The 18,675-nt window shown below is 41.6% G+C and overlaps 1 protein-coding gene across 1 annotated transcript in view; it reads left to right on the top strand.

The window, feature by feature from the left end:
• Window positions 1-18,675, top strand: part of LOC310922978 (paralemmin-1-like) — a gene marked incomplete at its 3' end in the record, with an annotated part of 130,687 nt that overhangs the window by 37,451 nt on the left and 74,561 nt on the right. The window contains exon 2 of the mRNA XM_083884019.1: window positions 17,743-17,823. Within this exon, the coding sequence (XP_083740145.1) occupies window positions 17,743-17,823 (81 nt within the window). The remainder of the gene's footprint in view (window positions 1-17,742; window positions 17,824-18,675) is intronic.

Genomic DNA, 18,675 nt, shown 5'->3' with positions numbered 1-18,675 from the left:
TGATGCTTTCTATGAACACCTTGTAAAAGTAGACTCAAAGCTCTTTTTCTCTTCAGACTCTTCCTTCAGGTGGTATTTAGTACTAGCCTAAATTATAAATTGCATTTTTGCATAAATTGCGCATTAATTGGGGAGTCTGATGATTTAGGTTTTGTTTTCACTAGCAAAAGCTACATAGAAGATAGTTTGAGTTTGAATTGTTTGGACGGTGGCAAGAGGTTGGGTGTTCTTCTTCCCACCAAAACCAGACATAGAAAATGTGACCATCTGCAGACAAAACACTTTATCCTCTAGTGGAAACCAGCAGTTTGTCACTTCAGACGTTAGAATTTTGAAAGATCTTGTAATATTAGTGATTGATACCAGCACATCCTGCCCCCACTCATGCTTATGGGAGTCATAGAATCTTAGTCTTAGGATGGCTTGGGTTGGGAGGGACCTTAAAGACCATCTCATCCCAACCTCCATGCCAGGGGCGCTTTTCACCAGACCACGCTGCTCAGACCTTGAACAGTCCCAGGGATGGGACATCCAGAACTTCAAGACAACCTCTCACAGTAAAGAATTGCTTCCTAACATCTAATATAAAATTACTCTCTTTTGGTTTGAAGCCATTTCCCCTTGTCCTGTCTCTATATGCTCTTGTCAAAAGTCCCTCTGTGTTTCTTGTAGGGTCCCTTCAGCTACTGGTAGGCTGCAATTATGTCATCCTGCAGCCTTCTCTTTTCCAGGCTGAACAATCCCAATTCCCTCAGACTTTTCCTACAGGAGAAGTGTTCCATCACTCTAAACATCTTGGTGGCCTTCTCTGGACTCAGTCTAACAGGTCCATGTCCTTTTCTGTGCTGGGACCCCAGAGCTGCATGCAGGGTTCCAGGTGGAGCAGAATCCCCTTCCTCCCCTGCTGCCCACACTGCTTCGGATGCAGCCCAGGACACGTTTGGCTTTCTAGGCTGTGAGTGCTATGGCTGGGTCATGTCCATCCTCTCATCCCCCAGCACTCCCCAGTCCTTTTCACAGGGCTGTTCTCAAGTGTCTTCACCCAGGTGCAGCACCTTGAACATGGTCTCATTTATCATGAGATTCCCATGAGCCCACTTCTTGAGCTTACTCAGGTCCCTCTGGATGGCATCCTGACCTTCAGGTCTTGTAAGCTGTTGTAAGCTATCTTCTAGCAAAAAGGGGACACAGGTCTCCCTGTTCCCATCCCTGCTTGGCAACAGGCAGTTTTGAACATTTTATTTTCAGGGGACTGTGGAGAGCACAGGTACAGTGGCTTGTACTGATCAGTAGCACCTCCCCTTCAAACTACGTCTTTCACTTTGCAGAGCAACCTGCTTGGCAGTGAATTCACTGTGATCTGTCTACAGGCTGGAGCACTTCTGTCAATTCTTCCTTGCTTGACTGGAGGGATACCTAGGAAACACCCAGTATTTCAGGGACAGGAGCTTCAATGATGTCACTACTAGCTGGCTTGCTGTGATCTGTTTGTGCATGTGCACATGTCAAGCAAAACTCAGCATGCTGTAGAACCTTAATGTTGTGCCCTCTTTTATTTGTGGTATGTATCCTGTCTTTCAGCTTGTCATCTTTAACATTTGAGTTTCTCTAACAGGGAAAATCTGTTATTTCTAGGGGCTGTGCAGAGCAGTGATTTTGCAGGCAAGCTGACCCTTGTCAAAAGTGGATTGCAGATGATTTCAGTGTTACAGGGAGACAGATGCTTGCCAGATCAGTGATGTAGTCTGTAAAGTTTATTCTGATGCACTGGAAGAGCATGCACTGTGGATGTGCACGTAGTGGTCTCATTCTGTTCATATTAACAGTAATGGGTGAAACCATTTGAAAATCCCAATGATAATCTCAAAATTTTCTTCAGCAGTTATACTGAGAGCTCTGTATTGTGTCAAACTCATGTCCTTCAACAGAAAAAAAAAAAAAAAATAAAAAAAAAAAAACAGAAATAAACAAAAAAAAAAACCCACCGAGCCAAAAAGAAAATAAAAGAAAGCCAAAACCAAAAATGATTGAATCATTTGAATAAGTTATAAATCCTGAGTAGCCCTTTGTGGAAAATAATTTGTCCCTGCTTTTATGAGCCACTGCCTCAAGAAACTTTTTTCCTAACTGTTAGGAACCATCCTGAATTAGTGTGTTCACCTATAGCAATGTTGAATATAGTTAGGGCTTAATGACAAACACTATGTGCTCTTCCTTTAGCTTCCACTGTGCTTGTACTCACATAGTGAAGTGTGACAGGAGGCAAAGTTGAGGTAAGTTCCATTTGTTCCTGTGCAAGATGCCTGTCAGAGGATCTGAGACACAAAAATTCACAAAATGAAAGGTTTTGATATTTCCGGCCTCAGGATTTGGGAATCCATATAGTTTGCACAGAAATCCTGCGCACAGTGTTTACATCTGGCTGTGAGACTGTTTCTTTTATAACAATCCCAGGCAGGAGTTAGTACCTCTTTCTGTTAAATTTTGTGCAATTGTAGAACAGGGGATCTGTATTTGCCACAAAGAGCTTGCAGTCTAAATAAAGTTTCCTGTCTCTGATGGCAGATCAGCTGGAAGCCCAGTCAGAATACAGTGGGTTGTGCTGTCTCTGCCTGGACTGAGAGATTAAGGGAGACCACCAAACAAACAGCAGTGATCATCCAGAGTGGTAAAAGATGGAGATGCTTCTTTTGTTAAATGATCTTATAAGTAGTGAATACTTTAATATTTCATATGGTTTCTGGAGCCTCATCCTGGTTTGCCAAACCGTGAGCAAAAACTAAAATATCTTTCTGACCAGACTTTACTGAGGCTTCTAAGTCCCTGTGTTATTTGAACCATTTGATCCCATCCAGTGGTCCCACTTGCAGCCAAATGTGGTGCTCACTCAAGCTGTGGGAAATGGATCTTATATAGAACTCAGCAGCTACTGTCTGTACAGGATGACTAGTCCATTAACATTTAGGCAGTGAAAAACTCCCCATTAATTCCTTCATTGGGAGGAGTAACTGATTACATATCACATAAGTGCTAATTCACAGAGGAAAGGGATGTTTCAACTCCTCTTCTGTACCAGGAAATAAGTTGCCAGCACTTCTTCTAGACTCTCCTGCCATCCCTGGAAAAGCTTTGGGTATGTAATTTCTTAGGGGATCTTGGGTGTTGGCTTTACATGCTCTTCTATAGTTCCCTGCAAAGACAAGTGATTCAGCTGTGTGCGGCATCATATCCAAGCCTGTGATTGTATCCCATCTGGACCCTGCAGTGGTCCAGTTTTTCAGGTAGCAGCACAACCATCAAGCTGAAAAGAGATTTGTGTGGAAGATGTAAGTAATTGAATTGGGGGGGCCAGCAGATTTCTTTAAAAAGTGAAGAAAGTCTTAAAAAGCTGATTTTAGCTTGGTTTGAAACAAATAAAAATAGGAGGTTTGGTTTTCACCTTACTCTGGAAAATTCTTTCACAAGCTAGATGGGGAGTTATTGTCCCTTTACTTCTCTCCTCTTTCCTTTACTTTTAGGTAAAAAAAAAAAAAGAGATACTATAATCACTGTATCAATGAAATACAGTATCTGACCACCTTTGCCAGTAACATGTCCAGAAGTTACATCTCTCTGCTGGCAGAGTTGATTTTGATAAGGCAAAGGCAGATCATCTCAGAAACCATGGAGCAGTCTGGTCAGCAAGGGCAGAACCCATTAATCATAATTTATAGAAGACAGTTTTTACTTCCAGATTTATTACCATGGAGAGAGTATAGAGAATTGTTGATATTGTGTAGCACAAGCATGAAGCAAATACTGTGTTGAATTCTCACAAAGCAACCTTACACTCTGGCATGCGAGGCCAGGGCTTTAATTTAAGTGGTCCGTTGTATCACTTTCGGACAATGTACTTTAGCATCTTTTGCCTTTTGAGCACATTTCTTGAGGTCTTTCCATATAAAAGGTCAGAAATCTTACTTGTGGATATCTTCCAGGCAGAAGAGAGTCTACAGGCCAAGGTGGTGTTATACACTCCTTGGAACCTGCTGGTCTGCTGCAAGCTGTCATGGCTTCTATCATGGTTTCAACAGTGCAGCCATCTTAGAAATTGAAACCTTTGCTTTTTCTACTAGCTCCTGCAGGAAATCAGAGTTTACAAACCATGTAAAATATTGCTTGCTGTATTTTTCACCTTAATCCAGTTGCTGCATAATGAAAAACACAAATTTCACAGATCTGAATTAAATAAGATCCTTCAACAGGGACACCTACAGGGATGCACACAGCAAAATGTTGAAGACTGCAGCAGATGATGACTATTCACTGACTTTATGTTGTCTGTGTCCCTGGAGGAGACTAAGCTAGCCATCTTAAAAAGATAAAGTTTTAAGGAAGACTGCTAAGCCTTCTGAGGCAGCCTCAGAGAAGGATCTGACCTTCCTTAAGGAAGAGGGATCTGACTTTCCTTAAGGACATTTGTGTGTGCAAAATTATGTGTTCTACTATATCCAGATGGAGTAATGGTAGAAGGAAGAAGGAGTATGACTTTTGAGAAGGAAAGTGTCTGCAGTTGCATTCTCTCCCTCCTCTAGCTTCATTGAAGGAATTGCTGCAGAGATGCATTTTCAAGTTAACAGAAGAGCAAAACTGACAGAAATGCTTCCTGGAAGAAGAAATGGTTTCAAAATCCAGTGTTACAGAATAGTAACACCTCATTTGTGAAGAGTTCTGCAGAACACCCAGACAAAGACAGAAGTAGTTAAACAGGACCTGCATGACGTCTTGTGGCATTCAGTAGAAGAGGCCACATTACTCTGACCGGAGGAGACAAGCAAGAAGAGTCAGGAATCAGCCCACATCCCTGACACTTCTTCTGTTACCTGCTTGGTTTGGTTTTGGCTTTTTTGGTACACTCATTGCTGTTTAATAAGCTGTTCAAATGGTTTACAGTTTTATAAACCTGTCAGGTGTGTGTGTCAGATAAGTGTGAAATTCCTCTAAACTGTACAGGCTCTGCTGTTTCAGATCTCCACAAGCTCTGAGCACCTGGGCAGACAAACCTGCACAAACCACACAGCAGGACATATGGGTCACTGAGATGACCTTGGAGCTGTGAAATCCCAGATACACTTCACAGCAGGGATGCAAATCACAGAAAAACGCAGGCAGTTTTCTGAAGGGGACAAACCTTTGATGGCACAGCAAAAATTTGCCATCTCTACATGGATTTGGGTTCTGGAGCCAAGCATCAAGGTGGTGAGATCCAGGCAGTGTTTTTCTGTTGCTCTGCCCAGGGTCTTCCCCATCAGTGCAGCAGTCTGACACTGTGGACTCCTCTACATCCTGCCTGTGGCCTGCAGCCATGAGCATGCTAATCTATTCCTGGAGAGTGATCACGCACATATCACAGGTTTTGTGTGCTTACCAGTTCCTCCTTACTTGATGTGACCAGGTGGTGATGAAAAGCTGCACTGGGGTCTCTGTATTGCCAGGAACAGGATGGTCTTTGTCTTTGATGGTGAAGGAAGAAGGCCAGCAGATTAATTTCTTAGGCAATAAGTAGTGTAAATGTCCAAACTGCTCCTATTCACACAGAAAGCATTGGGATGCCTGACCTAAAGGAGTGATACAGCAGTAATTCCTCCCACATACTGCTAAGTTTCAGTGTTGAGGTATGTGATCTTACACCTGTCAGATTAAATACGCTTTCCAGAAGTAAGCTGGCTGGAGATGAAGCCAGTTCTTTTATGTGTTACAAAGGCAAGATGCCAAGGCCAAGGCTGGGCAGGATTTTTAGCATACTTGGATCACAGCATGCTTTTTTACCAACCACATGGATCTACTCTCCCACTCATGATCAAGTTTTTCATTTATGGTCAATGGTCTCTCTGTGTTCTCTGTTGGAGTAATGTGACTCCTCTGATTAACTGGAGAGGAGGCAGAAATGGCACGTCCAGCAGCCCCACCAGCCTCTGTGACTCAGCAGGGATTTACTCCCTAACTGAAGAGGAGCACTCGTGCTCTCTCAGACCTGTGTGGGTCTTCACAAGGTGCAAGTGTATAAGATCTCCAGAGCTGGTCAAAAAGCAAGAGGAACCCAACTGTCTACGGCTGCTTCAGGAAGAAAGGAAAATTTAGCCAGAATGGTGGTTTGTGAACTGGTGTATTGTCTCATTAGCATCACCAGTTTGGAAGGGTACTGGCAGATGGTGGCAAGTCTCAGACTTTGAATTGCATCATGCTGTGCTCCTAAGGAAGTTTTTCCCTATTTCCTTTCTCTGTAAAACCAGGCATGAATGTAGAATTACACTCTCTCTTAATGTAGAAGTTAGGACACAAAGTTAGGACACCAGCAACTGCCACATATTTTAGCAGATCCCTCAGCATCAGATAATGTAAGTATCCTTAGCTAATGACTGAGGTTAGACAAAAGCTTAAAGAAAGGGGTTTGAGGTAATAATTTTACCTCACAAATGAGAGGTGCTTTCCAGCAGCAGAGGATCCCTGCACAGTACAGCTGGCAAGCATAGCCTTGAGACATGAGGAAATCGGGTGGGATGCCATGTAGGTCAGTGCTGAAAGCCTTGGGGCCAGCAGGCAAGCTGCCACATGCAAAGGCAAAGGGAGGAAGCCTCAGTTAAGAACGTTTTGATGTGAGGCACTGCAACTCTGAAACAATTTGCTAATCCAGTCAGAATATAAGTATTAAAACATAAAACCCAATTCTATGCATTAATTCCTTCATTTGGGTCTTTTCTACCAGTGCTTTGAAAATAACAAGCAAAAAGCTGGATATGATTCAAGTATCAGAATTAGCACTAATTGTCCCTGTGGATCCTGGTCATTGCTCTTTGCGGATGAGCCAGACCTGTTTGTCACTGCAGAAAATCCAATTTCCTTTTCCCACTTCATATGCTATGTCTTGGGGAAGTTTTAAATTTCTTGAGCTGAACATGTCTGTCATATGCACAATTAAAATGTATAAAGAGGGAAACCAAATTCTCTGAAACCCCAGTCTTAGTAGTTCTAAATTCTCACCAAGTGAAAAATAATGCACGGAGATCCTCACCAGACATTTGTTTTGGGGGAAGCCAGCATAAGCAGTCATAGCTTCAGCTTGAATGCCTTAAAATCTTTGTTACTTATTTTATATTACTAGATAAACCTTACCTAATGTAGATAGTATAGGTGTTTCTCTGCACATTCAGCTGTGATCAGAGGTGTTTCCACCTTTACCAGTGAGGATTTCCAAAAGCCTCATTGGCAGTATGAAGAAGTATTTAAAGATTGTATGGGGCATGAAGGTAAGCAAGAGACTTTTATTTGAAGCTGTGGAAATGTGATTAAATTATGCCCACGGACCAAATCCTGTCTTTCTTCTTTTCAGCAGCAGACAGTGAAAGGGTAGACATTGAACAGCATGGATTTAAACCAAAGCAAGTTAGCAATGTGAGAGTAGGGGAAGTTAATTAACTGATTTTCTACAAATAGTCTACTCAGGCTAAAGAAACTCCTTATTGTATACTTTTGTGAATGAGAATGTAAAGTCTGCTTAACATTACTTACCCAAAATATATTTTTAAGAAAAATAAAGAGAAAAAAATACTGGACTGTAAAGTAGCTTCTTTGAGAATTTTGCTGGTTGTTTAGAGAAAATATAAGTTTCAGAATTTCTTCTATGTGACATAATCTAGAAAATTCACCTTATTTTTAGGAAGAAACACAGTTTGCTAGATGAAGACAGAATTTTTCATCTAGCTCAGGCTGCAGTAGAAGACGGTCAGTGCTAGCAAGTTATACATATCATCTTGGAGTTTAGCTACAGTAGGCACTAGGTAATGAAATATAGTTGCTTGTCTTTTATAACTGCTTTTAAGGATTATCCAGAATAATGGATAAATCCTTTCATGATTTATACTGACAGGCTCTGTACAGTTTTTTGAGCACTTTCTAGAAATAATTGGTGTTGCAGAGAAGGTGCTTCTGTACTCAGGTGACCCTGAGCTGTTTTCAGGGTTAGTATAAAAACTTCAAAGTTGTGGAAGACATGCTGATGTGGAATTAGTAAAGGGTGGGACTCTGACATTTATATGGTAACTATTTGCTTCATTGTCACACATCTCAGAAAAGATCCTCAGACCCCAATGATCATGGTCCACCTCTCAGCAGCCATTAAAGAGCCTGACACCCACGATCAAATTGTAAATGCATAGGAAAGTAAGACCTTTTTCTGTCAGCAACTGCAGGGAAGCAGCATCTGTGGGTTTCAGCCCATGTTCACTTCAGAAATGGGAGGAAAGAAGGGAAGTTCGTACTTCAAGGACTCATTATCGTGGTGGCCCAGTCAAAAATGCCCTTGGATTGCGTTAGACCTGAAGCTGCTTCCACTGACCCTGTAGCATTCAGTGAAAGAAAGATTCACATGTAAAATCTGGGTGGCATGAAAATGAGTATAACTGCTCTATCAAAGTGGGGGTTTCTCCATGGGATACCAGAGGAACCGTGTTTTCTCTCAAATAATTTTACTTCACTATCTCAATGAGATATTTTTCCATTACGTCCCCTTTCAAAATTGCCAATGAGGAATTTTTTAAAAAGGAAATTCCTTCCTGTGTTCATCAACTTTTGGTAAGGCTGTTGTTCTGGGAGCACTGCCATCTTTTTATTTGTTGTTTGAGATGCATGGTGATTTTAATTAAGCAGTCATTGTCTGTGTGCATCATGGTGGTTGCCTCCAGTAACCAGAGAGCTATAATTACAAGAACACAGGGCAGCTGAAATTTTTGCTGCAGCCCTTTAGAGGATTGTGGGAATTGTTGTCTTCACCCTTCTCCTCCTAGACAGTTCTGACTCAGATAATCTCAGCCATGACATTGGCAGTGGGTTTGTGGCAGTCAGGAAATGTTCATAATTCTGAAGTCCTGAGCCACAGTTAGTCTTACAGGGCTCCATGTGAACATACTCCTCGTCTGATATCCCAAACAGACCTGTTGATTATTTTGGGTCTCCTGCTTCAATGCTATATTGAGGGCAATGCACATGTGGAAGCAGAGCCATTCTATTTGCTTTAGCAGGTCAGCACAGAAGAACTCCATCATTTTCGTATTGCAAGAGCAGCCTAACTCAGATGAAATGGCCTGAATGAATTTTGCAAGAACTGTTATTTCTGCATGTAGGTGACAAAAATCATCAGTAAAGGGGACTGCAGACCAAACCATTTGTTCCTTTACTGGGAGAGCATTTAGGTTGGTTGCTGGGACCTGTATCTCTTTACCTCTCTCAAACCTCTCTCAAACTGTTGCCTTGTGCATAAACAAGAAACTTCTCTGACCCTAACTCATGCCTTAAGTTTAGCTTTTGTGTTTTTCAGATTCTGTGTTGCCTAGGGGTGTAGTTCTGAGCCTCATATTAAGTGCTAATAAGCTCTCTTCACAGGGTAAATAGGCAAAACAAATAATTTTCCTGCTGAAGACCAAGGAGAAAGAATACAACTTTCAGCCCCAAAAAGCATGAACAATGGTGGACTGAAGAGAGAAACAAGAAAGATGAAACCTCACGACCTGAGACTGTGGTTGGACAATTGGTCCCCAATATGGAAATAGATCAAAACTTATAAAAGTACGAGACCTCGTGACTAGTCATCCATTTTTTGTGACCATTTTTAGTCCACTTTGGGTGTAGCCCTGGTGAGGCTCTTATCCTGCCTAAGGTGTAGCCTAAAGGCCTGTCAATAAATGTCTGCTTTATTCTCTAGTTCTGTCCAGTCTCTGTTTCAGGTCAGCCTTCCCAAGGCATTATAACTACTAGGGAAAAGATATCCAAAGTTGCAGTGAAAGCCAGTGTATTTCTTACCTGACATGTTATTTCTTCACCATGAGTATCACCTCATTGCAAGTAATTCTGCCTTACCTTTAGCAGAAGCCTGTTCAATACATGAGAAACAAAGTATTTCCATAACTTCCAGGCTCTTCTTGTTACTCCCTTACTTGGTTCTGACTCTGTGAATTAAGTTTATTCTGTTTCCAAAACAAACGTGCCAAGTATGTCATGCCATGCTGTGGCAAGCTGTCTGGGCAATGGGAACCAATCCTTGGACAGTAATCTCCATTTTATACCAGTTTCATAAGAGAAGATGTGGAGGACATATCTGATTTTAAATTGTTCACCTTGTCTCCAATCTCAGTTTTGCTTCCTGCTGTGTATACAACACAAGAAAGAACAGACATGAGGAAGAGAGCTAAACCCAGCCCTTACCTTTTGGATGGGTTTCACTTGCTCTCCTCAGGCATTTGTCTGCTGCACCTGTGCAATTGGAAACTCCTGTTGTTTATTCCTTGATAACCCATCTGCTTCTTGCTTGCAGTTATGAAAATGGAAATAGCTTTATCATAAAATATGTGGGTATATGGAAATAATGGAAACCATTGCAGCAGCAGCTTGTACTCTTGCTATCCCTGCATCCCATCTTTTCCAGCTTTCCAACATACAATTTGCTTCAATTAGGTATGGAGGAGGTCCAACTAGGTGGGCTACTATGGTCCTAGGCACCTTGGATGCTTAAAATAATGATTCTGTGTTTTTGGAAATGGGCCTTCTGCACTGGAGAACTGTGAGTGAAGAAGGGTGACAGTCTCTTAGATGCTACATAGAAGCAGAGAGTGCAGTTCTCTTAAGTTCAGAAGCTGTATTCCAATATTCATGTGCAGGGAAGTTGTCCCTGGCTTGTGTTTCAAGTGAGACGAAGCTTAGTGAAGTGGCCATGGAATTTCAAAGAACTGGGGCAGAGACGGTCTTGCAGGAAAATGCCTAAGGTAGTATAGCAGTAGCTTACATTTATGTCTTGTTGATGGTGTAATAGCAGAGAAAATATGGATCTCAAGGCAAGCATAGACTTTATTCTGCTTGGAGAGTGGTAGGAGAGGAGCTGCAGGAAGAGTCATTCCATAATCAGAAACAACATGTATTTCTCCTATAAAACAGGAGACCAGACAAGCCCTCAGCTTGCAATTACAGAGTCTGTATGGCTACCTGTATCAACAGGAGTTTCACCAAGCATTGTCATGCAGGACAATTGGCAGCAAGTAGTGAAAGTGGGCATTGACAGTCCACAAGGAGCAGGCATCTTGCCACCATCCTTCGAGATGTGTTTATTCTGATGTAGCAGTGTCTCTGCTACGATTCTGCATCCTACCTCTTCTAGTGCTGTGATTTGTGCTGCCTGCTGTTCACAACAGCAGATAACATTCAGAACTGGAGTCTGCAAAATGCTGTCAATACTGGGCTGTGCTTTCAGACACAAGCGGAAAATGAAGAGGTGACCTGACACGAATGAAGAAGGTGCAGGGGGGGCTGGGGGCGGAGGAGGTGGGGGGGGGGGGGGGGGGGGGGGGGCGGTTGGAGAAGAGAGGAGAGGAGAGAAAGGGAAAAAGGGGAGAAAAGTAGACTCCTGTCTCTCTCTTTAATATTTTCTTTCCTGTGAACCATTGCTGCCAAACAGCAGAAGAGGAAACAAATAATACAGATTTGATTTCACTTATGAGAGACATGTAGTCACCACAATGAAAATGGTGAGTTAAACCACCACCCTGGTCAAAGTTTCAGTTTCCCTGAGGAGTGGTTTCCTGAGACTGTGAGAATTGCTGGTTGAAATTTTTTACAGAACCCAGAGTATTCCCCCAAAATTCTGAGTGTCTCCAAACTGGCAGCAGAAAAATGAGAGAATGGGAGCTCTTTTGCTTGTTTTTTTTTTTTTCCCCTCACTTCCTGCTCTAAAAATATGTGAGTTTTAAATACAGGAGGAATAATATCTGCCAATGGAAAGAGTAGAGAAAGTAATCACTTGCTGAAGAAATTAATGTAATTCTTTGACAAAAATTTTTTGTACCCCTTTGAATCAGGCTATAGTTTTCCTCCACTTGTGCCATTTTTGAGTGAATTTATTTTGCATTATCGCAACAGGCAAACGTAGTCATAACATTTGTATTGTCACAACTTCTGTGTCAAGCTGGACACTTGCTTGGCATGCAAGATGATTTTAATGTGCACCTCTGAAACTACTGATGGTAGCTCCTCCAGTGATATGCCACCCTCTTCTTCAAGGTTCACATGACTCCTGTTGGATTTTATGTTGAGTTAGAGAGGCTTTCTTTTATCCCAGAATGTTATTTTTGATACTTGTACCATAAACATTAGCTTGACATCAATTTTAGGCATCTATTTTCACTATGAGGTCAATCAAATAGTGTTTAGCTTCTGTGCTGCTTCATGGTGTGCTTTCTCCTCAAGTCTGAGCTGGCTTTAAAGCAAAGCTATCAGATACTTCTGCCAGTGTAAGTAGATCAAAGGACTTTACCAGCTCTGTACTGCCCCAGGGATTGGTAGAGGTGTATGTTTCTCCACAGACAGTTATGGTTTGGTAAGGTGAGTAATCCCTGTATCACTTCCCACACTCTCCAGCCAGATTTCTAGACAAGAACAAAAATGATTTTGTAATGGAAAAATGAAGTATTCTCTGACTGTAGTATCACAGGGATTAATTTTGGTATAACTTGTTTTCTTCAAGATCTTATACTTGCTTTGGGTTTGAGTATTTTGCAATTGGCAGCAGTGGTTTGTGGTTGTTGGAGTTTTGACTGGAACAGTTTGACAAATGTGATACAAAACTGTAGGTTATTTTGATCAATGTAACACACTATTCAGACAGAAAAAGTCAGTAGTTGTTAAGATTAACAATGAAAGAAAGACAAACGTATACAGAAACTTAGCAGAAGACCTTAAAATTATATGTGGTTCATGGGCTTCCTGAACCAGATGTATTCAGTTTCAGTAGTAACCATCCTCACAGTATTCCTTCTCTTTGACTGTCTGCAGGCTCCCCTGGGACATTCATCACGTTCTAGAACCCACAGCATCCTCAGACATGGATTTTCACAGCAGACCATTGCATTTGCTTCAAACCTGCCCCATCCAATTTCACTTGATGGCCCTTTTTTTCCTTAGTTTGGAAGACAGAGTGAGCAGCAGAGGTCCACTGGCAATTTCTGTGATTTTACAGATCTCTATTTGATCCTCCCAGTGCCTCTTGTTCTTCTAAGTGAAAAGTTCTTACTGAGTATCTGATATATTTGGGTTTTAGCAATAGGAAAGTGGTACTGGCCAACTTTAGTGCTAAGAATTTCATCCTTTCCAAAATCTAGTTTCTTGGAAATAAATTTATGGCTTGATGTTGGGAAAGATGGGACAGGAAGGGCTTGAGGATATGATTGCCTGGTAAGAAGTACTGGAGATGTAAAACCTGTGAGTGAAATAGAAATGAAGGCCAGCTTTGAGATGTGATCATGGCAGGGAGGAAGACAGTGATTAGCTGGAGTTAGGTTGAAAGACAGAAAACAAAAGGACCCAGGAATGTAGCCCCTCTCTAACCTGCCAAGGCATCAGGGAAAAAGTAGATTAAAAAAGTAGTCTTTAGAGCTTAGAATATAGGATGATATGGTAATATAGTAGTTCTCATAGGCTGCATGAAAAGTTTGTAGGTTTTGTATCTCGTGCCGGTTGGTCACTGTAAATTAGAATATTCAACACAAAAGGAGATAGAGTGTATTGTAACAAAGTCCTCACTCTCTTACCCCTCTTAGCTCTTTTACCTCCCTTACCTCATACCCTCTCTCTCTCCCCCTCTCTCTTTGGGGCATCCCTTCAGCCGAGGCTGGTGGCTGAAGGTAAAGCCCTTTTTACACACAACCCTTGCGATAAAACCACGTGTTTCTAGAATATCTCAAGTCTCCCTGCCATCTACAGATGCTCCTACAGCTTACATGTTGCACATCCATGTATGAATGCCTGAATATAAATCTTGTTCCTCCACAGCACAAATCACCTTACTGCTGGACCTATGTTCTTTTCCCATCCTGTACATCTGAGTGGGAAAAAAAAAAAAGTATTTAACTCTCCCATTTTTCCTTGTAATTTAGTGAAGGAAGAGATGCAAAGGTTAAATCCTGTTTTCCTTATTGATACCTCAAATATTCAGAGTGCCCTGAGACTGCCTCGCAAATGGTACTTCTCCACTATTTTGGAAGGGTAACTATTTGTGATGACTATCTGTATTCTTACAAAAGCAGCACAGAAAGATACACTTCAAAAAGACACAAAAGTTTTTCCTTTAACAAGCCACAATCACAATAAAACTAGTTCCAGTCTTTTCCACTTCTCTTCAATCCAGTTTCTGGAGTAAACTTTTTTGTTTAAAGCAAACATTATATTTTCTTGGTGCCAGGACCCTTAGAAATTTGTAATTTAACAGCAATACTTGGAGAAGTTATCTGTAAGTAGATGAACAAAGTAATGAGGAATATTTATTGGCTTACTCATAGAAAAGTGCCTTAACAAATGCTGAAGTTAAGCATGTGCTTCAAATCCCATATTTTCAATAAAGTACTGAATCAGAAGACTGTTTAAGTGGAGGATGGCATGATGTCTAAAATCCTTGACACAATGGTTGTGGTAGGATTTTTATCATCCAGTCCAGTCTGCTACTTTTCCAGATCCTGCTTACATAAACCAAGTACACATACAGTCCCAGCCTTCAGTGACTGGGATAAACCTAAATGGAATGTGATATAGTGACCTGAAGGTGGAATGTCCTGATAGCTGATTCACACAATCTGTAGAGAAAAAAGAAAAAAAAAGTACTTTTGTTATCATATTCCTCAGCCATAACTCATACGAAATCAGAGGGTAAAGGCATACACACTCAGGCTATCTGAATGCCAGTGAAATGGAACCGTGAGCAATATTCCAATTTAACTCCACAGAAATCCACTAGTTAGTAAGTAGTTCAAGTATTTTAGTGCCTGCCGTGTTGCTGCCTACAGGGAAAATATTCTAAGTGCTTTCCCTTTCTCAAAAAGAAAAGGAATTTTCATCTATCTTTTAAAAGGCTTTCTTGTCACATCCATTATACAGCATACACAACCAGCCAAAGGATGTACTGTGGTGGTTTCCATCACATGTTTTAGTGACAAGGTTTTTGTGGACAGTAGAATACACACTTATATACATGTGTATGTGTGTGAGCACATTTATATATAAACATATGCGTGTATATATATAGTTGCACTTACCAATCTAGATCACATAACAGTGAACATGTACGTACCTCTATGCTGGCCTATGGAGTGTCAAACGTGGGGTGTTAATGCCTACATATGTGAAATCCAATATTTTTTCATCTGACCAGCTTGACACAAAAGGGCAGATTTATCCTTATTCCGAGAACATTAGGCAATTAACTGTAACAGCTTTTAGAACTACTTTATTCTGATACATGGCTGACCAGCTATTTGAGGAAAAACAAAACAACCAGATTCTGGTTTTCAGACTTCACGTATGCTGTTAGTATCACAGAATGGAAAAAAAAGGCAAGAGATGTCCCTGAATAATATTGGGGTTTTAACCCCTGAAGCATCTACTACTCTATTCATTTCAAAAATGTAAAGGGCTAATGCAGATTGGAGGATAGGAGTAATGATCCACAGATCACAGCTCTATATCAGAATTTTTAAAGATGCACACAAATTCTGTATGCACGTATGTGCATAAATGAAACTTATCTTCTGTGTGCACCAGTGAGATGTGAAGATGGGCACTGTTTATGACATTTTAGTTCCTGAAAATGCTGATTTCTCTATGCTAAAACAACTTCAGCAGACCTGTTGGAGCAAGAGGAGATCCAACAGGATGATTAGAGAGATAGGGCACCTCTCCTAGGAGAAAAGACTGAAAGAATTAGGATTGCTCAGCCTGAAAAAGAGAAGGGGTAACTAGTACCTGAAGGGACCCTACAAGAAAGATGGAGAGGGACTTTTGACAAGAGCTTGTAGAGCCAGGACAAGGGGGAATGGCTTCAAACTGAAAGACATTACCTTTAGATTAGATATTAGGAAGAAATTCTTTACTGTGAGGATGGTGAGATACGAGAACAGGTTGCTTGAAAGTTTTGGATGCTCTGGAAGTGTTCAAGGTCAGACTGGATGGGGCTCTGAGCTACCTGGTCCAATGAAAGGTAACATTGTCCTTAGCAGGTTGGCTGGAATGAGATGGTCTTTAGGGTCCCTTCCAACCCAGACCATCCCATGTTTCTAGGATTCTATTCTGTGAGGATGTATTTGTTCAGCCAGTAGTCTTACATATTTCAGACAATGGGGACTGTGTGTGTAAATCTAGATATACATGAAAAATGAGCATGTAAGTATGCAAAACATTGCAGAACTGCTTGGCATATGCAACGTTTAGCTGCTTTGCTTCTTCCAGGTTCATTACTCCAGCCTTTCCATCACCATTCTGACATCTAACTCCTCAGCAGAAGTGGTCCAGGCAGTTTTCTACCTCCAAGTTTTGCTTTATTTTTAGTAGCTTGACATTAACCAGTAACTTTTTTTTTAATTTCCTGACTTCCTTGTAAATGTAATGTTTTTTCCCCCAAAATGCCTTCTTTGATGTCCAACATAAGGATGAATAATTTCTGCATAGGCATAATCTTACCATATGCTCCTTGAGGACGAGGCATGAAGGTTTGAAAACCCTAGAAAGGAGAGAATTTCCAGGCCATCAGTAGGGCACCTAAAAATATGTAAGAAAAACTATTTTGTGGATTTAGGGAATTCCCAAATGTCTCCAAACCCAACCTTACAGCTACTGAAATATTTAAATAACAAAAGAAATGGTTTTGTAGATAAGAAATAAAAACCACTGTTCCAGTGAAAACAGAGGTTGACTGCTTTTATTTATTAATCAGTATTTCTGTCTTGGCTACAAAACCTAAATGAGAAAAGACTTTCAGGAGAGGGAACCTGGTCCAAGTTGGGGATGAATGGATGAGGAGAAAGGCTCCACAGAAGGTGCAGAAGGCTGACAGTTTACTTTCTTGAGAGGAAGATGTTGCAGGGGGAAAAGCAAGTCATTCTCTTGAAACACCTGAGAGAGTCTGCTGCCTGCTGAGGGGAGCAGCCCAGGCACAGGCGAGTGGCAGTGAACAGGGCTGTAACAACTCAGTTGTTCGAAAGGCTTCTGCTGTCCTTGGCACCACTTGGTCACTCCAGCTAAAGGGACCTGCTAAGGGCCAGCTGCAGGTGTGTGTTGGTGACTTGAATATTAAACATAGCAAGCTGGAGGTTACCAATCCCATTTACTTTGTATATAAATCCCATGCAATCTGGCTGAAATATCTTCCTCTCACTGAACCCAAGAAAAGCCTTACCACCAACCCTGCTGAGGAAAAATGAGGTCTGCAGACTACTCTCTTTCTCCATGATGCCACTCCTTGTTTTCGTGATACTGTGCTGTCACACAATTGCACCATGCTATCCATGGTTTGACCCCAGCATCTCAAATGCAAAATCACATCTTTGTCCCTTTAACTTTTCTCTCAGCTGTTATGACTGTTTTCTCCCCTCCTCTGGGACTGTGCACTCTGTTGCTGCTCTGGCTTCTGGGAGCAAGCGAGGAGTATTTCTCCTACTGGCAAGTAACCAGCCAGTCTGGGGCTAGCCTCTTCCCAGAACGCTGCTGTGTGCATACCAGCAGGCAGAGGAGCAGGTGAAATGGGACTCGTGGCATCTGTACAGATGTGTTTGACTGCTTACATGCTGTTACGAATCTGCTACCCGTAAAGCCTCTGTTTCTCTGACGAAATCTCTCTCTCTCTCTCTTCCCCCTCTCTCCCTCTCTCTCTCTCTCTTTCTCTCAAAATTATTTTCCAAGGAGAAAAGGAAAAGGCAGACAGAAATAGAAGGCAAGAGACAACAGCTTGAGGACCAGATACTTCAGCTGCAGCATTTCAAGGTAAGGGACTGATGCCAGAAATGATGGATTGACTAAATCTGTTCATTATTAGACATGCGGATCACACATCTGAAAGCTGGGAAAAGCCCACTCTGACATGAAGCAGCTTTCACTGCCGGAGCCTCTCTCTTGCAGTGATCATGTCCTGCCTGCTTTTCATTCTGTGTGTTTCATGCACAGGACCATGTTGTTTAAATGGTTTAGGAGCATGGAGTCGGGAGGGTGTGTGCTCAGGCAGCACAGCAGTGCTGTTATTATTGAATGCTGTTATTTATTATACATAATGATAAGACACCAATCGCTGTGGCTTGGGTGTGCACTGCATGGCTTCAGCCAGCACTTTCTGCTGCAGAGCTGCATTGCATTTCTCTGGTGCATGTCGTTAGGGTTTTGTGTGTGTGTTGCAGAAGGGGAGTGTTAGTTAATATGCATCCATGTCTGTGTGTAAAGATTTCATTGTAGGATGAAGTTATTAGGCATGCATGGCATAATAAAATGGGCATGTATGTACATGCAGGGAAGGTGTTGATGCATATGTGTGTCTACATGGAGAGGTACCTTGATATTTAACAGGGTGCCGAGCAATCCCAGTCCCTGTTGGTCTCCATGACAGCTGCAGATAGCATCATTTGAAAGCCATCCTTGCTGTTTCTATTGCTTATCCCTCCTGTCAGCTGCATATTCATGCAGAGCAAAGATAAGAACAAAAACATACATGCAGTCTTTTTGTAACCAGTGAGCATTTCTGGGTCAGATCTTGTTATATTAGTTCAGTAGGGGAGCCTTAGAAATTTCAGTGATTAAAATATCTGAGAAAGATGATTAGAACTGGATGGTTTATCTTCATAACAA

This window comes from Zosterops lateralis (assembly GCF_965231275.1).
Source record: "Zosterops lateralis genome assembly, chromosome: Z".
NCBI lineage: Eukaryota > Metazoa > Chordata > Aves > Passeriformes > Zosteropidae > Zosterops > Zosterops lateralis.
This window is presented reverse-complemented; position numbering and strand designations above follow the sequence as displayed.